At 62.3% G+C, this 2612-nt stretch overlaps 1 protein-coding gene across 1 annotated transcript; it reads left to right on the top strand.

The window, feature by feature from the left end:
- The first annotated feature begins 496 nt into the window (after positions 1–496).
- On the top strand, positions 497–2261 carry LOC104008591 (transcription cofactor HES-6). The gene is made up of 4 exons (XM_087739831.1): positions 497–631; positions 702–788; positions 876–957; positions 1056–2261. The coding sequence occupies exons 1-4, from the start codon at positions 551–553 to the stop codon at positions 1487–1489; spliced, it is 684 nt and encodes a 227-aa protein (XP_087595957.1). The 5' UTR covers positions 497–550; the 3' UTR covers positions 1490–2261.
- Positions 2262–2612: the final 351 nt, after the last annotated feature.

The following is a 2612-nucleotide window of genomic DNA, read 5'->3' as shown; positions in this document are numbered from 1 at the left end:
GCTCTCCGGCTGGTCAACAGGCGCCCGCACGCACTTGCTAAGGCTCTGAACGCGCAGATGGCGGCGGGCTGGGGTTTTGGGGGTGGGTTTTTGGGGGTGACCGATGCGCCCCAGCGCTTCGAGGCTGCAGCAGGAGCCGCCGCGGCGCAGGCAGGGGGCAAGGCCTCCTGCCCCATCACCCCGGGCCCTGCCGGCCTCCGCGCTGGTGCCCAGGCCGTGACAAGCCCCGGGGAGCGAGGGGAACGGGCCGCCCAAGCGGCGGGGCCGCTCCCGCACCGGGCCGGGCCAACAATGCCGGCGCGGCCGGCGGGCAGCGCGGCAGCCGACGACAACCACGGGCTCGGCGGCGCGCGCCCCGCCCCGCCCCGCCCCGGCGCAGACAAAGCGCCCGCCTTCCATTGGCCCGTTCGGCCAACGCTCCGGCGGCTGCCCGCGCGGCGCGGCCAATGGGCTCATTGACATGCAAATCGCAGGGCATAAGTAGGGCGGCGGGGAGCGCCGCGGCGCCGCCGGAGCGGAGCGGAGCGGAGCGGGTCCGCCGGGCCGCGCCATGGCGCCCTCCTTCCGGCCCGGCAAGGGCCGCCCGCCGCGGGGGGACGAGGGCTGCGCGGAGGCCAGGGCCGGCAGGAAGGTGAGCGGGCGGGCGGCCGGGCGGGGGCAGCCGGGCGGGCGGCGGGCTGACGGCGCTGTTGTCCCCGCAGACGAGGAAGCCGCTGGTGGAGAAGAAGCGCCGGGCGCGGATCAACGAGAGCCTGCAGGAGCTGCGGCTGCTGCTGGCCGACAGCGAGGTGAGGCGGCGGGGCGGGGGGGGGGGCCGGGCCGATGCGGGCGGGGGGGCCCGAGGCCGTGCTGACGGCCGCGGCGCCCCGGGTCAGTTCCAGGCGAAGCTGGAGAACGCGGAGGTGCTGGAGCTGACGGTGCGGCGGGTGCAGGCCGTGCTGGAGCGCCGCTCCCTCGGTGAGTGCCGGCGGGGCGGCGGCGGCGGCGGCGGCGGGGGGCCGGCCCGGCCCGGCCCGCGCCTCACCCCGCTCCCCTCTCTGTCTCCCGCGGCGCAGAGGGCGGGCGGCTGCACCGCGAAGCCAGCGAGCGCTTCGCCGCCGGCTACATCCAGTGCATGCACGAGGTGCACACCTTCGTCTCCAGCTGCCCCGGCATCGACGCCACCACGGCCGCCGAGCTGCTCAACCACCTGCTGGAGTCCATGCCCCTCAACGAGGGGGGCTTCCCGGACTTGATCGCGGACGTTTTGGCAGATCCGGCCCTCGGCCCCTGGCCCGGCAGCGAGGCGCTGGCCCCGGCGGCCGAGGCCTCCCTGGGCCTGGCGCTCCCCGCCTCGGCACCCTCGCCCTCCCCCAGCGAAGAGACCTGCTCCGACTCGGACGAGGCGGAGGCCGAGCCCGGCCAGACCTCCACCGACGGACTGGACGCTTCCCGGACGCGCGGCCTGCCTTCGCCTAGCTCACCCAAATCGATGTGGAGACCCTGGTAACAGAGGAGCAGGCAGGAGTCAACGCAGACCTACCTAGCGGGGAGGGCAGCTGGGCCCCGCGCTCCCTGCAGCCCCCCGAGCGGTGCGGGGGACAGCCAGCCTGCGTGCGGCTGGCGTCGCTGCGTTTTGGGACTGCATGGATGGCACTCTTACACTGTCACGCCCTGACAGGCTAATAGCTAAATGTGTTAACATTTCATCTGTGTGTATGTGTGTGTGTGTGTGGCATTTTGTAACCTTAGGGGTTGTTTTTATGAGAGGTTGGGGAGGGGATGGGGGGGGGGGAGGAGGGAGTTGGCTTTTAGTAGCAAAGCTCTTTGGTGGATACACAGCAGTTATTTGATAACCCTGTCTCTTTCTCTTGGTCCTTATAAGTGGCCCAAATATCACTACCTTTTTCTCTTAAGAAAAAGCCTTTGTGCATTTTAAATCATGAGTGTTAACTCCATGAGAAGCTCAGATAAGTCTGCATGCACAGTTCTAAGTGTTCTAGTGATAGCAAAGATCCCTGAAAGGGGTTGGTGTGGTTAGCATCTGTACTCGGTAGCAGTCCAGAGTCTCGCCTTCAGTGAAGGAAGAGAAAACTAGAAACCTGTTGGAATTAGATGAACATTTAAAAGATATTGGTGGCAGGGTGCCTTTTAGAAATGAGTGTCTTTATGCACATTTTGCTTTTAGCACACTTGAGTTTATTGTGACTTTATGTATATTAGGGTGTCAAATGTTTTTTATTTTTAACCTTTAATAAAAAAAATACTGAATTCACAACTGATCGCATGTATTGTGGAGTGTGATGCACTTCTAACTGGTTTAAAAAAAAAATTACAGTTCCCTATTGTTAACCATTAACAAAAGTATATACATGTTGTGGAAACAATGCTGGTAATTAAGCACTTAATTCTTATACTAAGCATTGTTAGCTCAAGTATTGGAATTCAAATGTTTCTTTTGTTTAATACTAGAAGACACTTAAGTTATTGCAGTGAGCAAGGTCATACTGGTGTAGGGTTGATCTTAGGCCACAGATTTCTGGGCCAGTTTATCTGGATGCCACTCTCAAACCTACTTTACTTGATCTCCCATCTGAAGGTGTTGCTCACCTACAGTCCTAACTGCAGCAGTG

Source organism: Nipponia nippon, unplaced genomic scaffold, assembly GCF_047370975.1.
Source record: "Nipponia nippon isolate SJK-2023a ecotype South Korea unplaced genomic scaffold, ASM4737097v1 scaffold_7, whole genome shotgun sequence".
Taxonomy (NCBI): Eukaryota; Metazoa; Chordata; class Aves; order Pelecaniformes; family Threskiornithidae; genus Nipponia; species Nipponia nippon.
The sequence above is the reverse complement of the archived record's forward strand: the minus strand, read 5'-3'. Positions and strand labels throughout refer to the sequence as shown.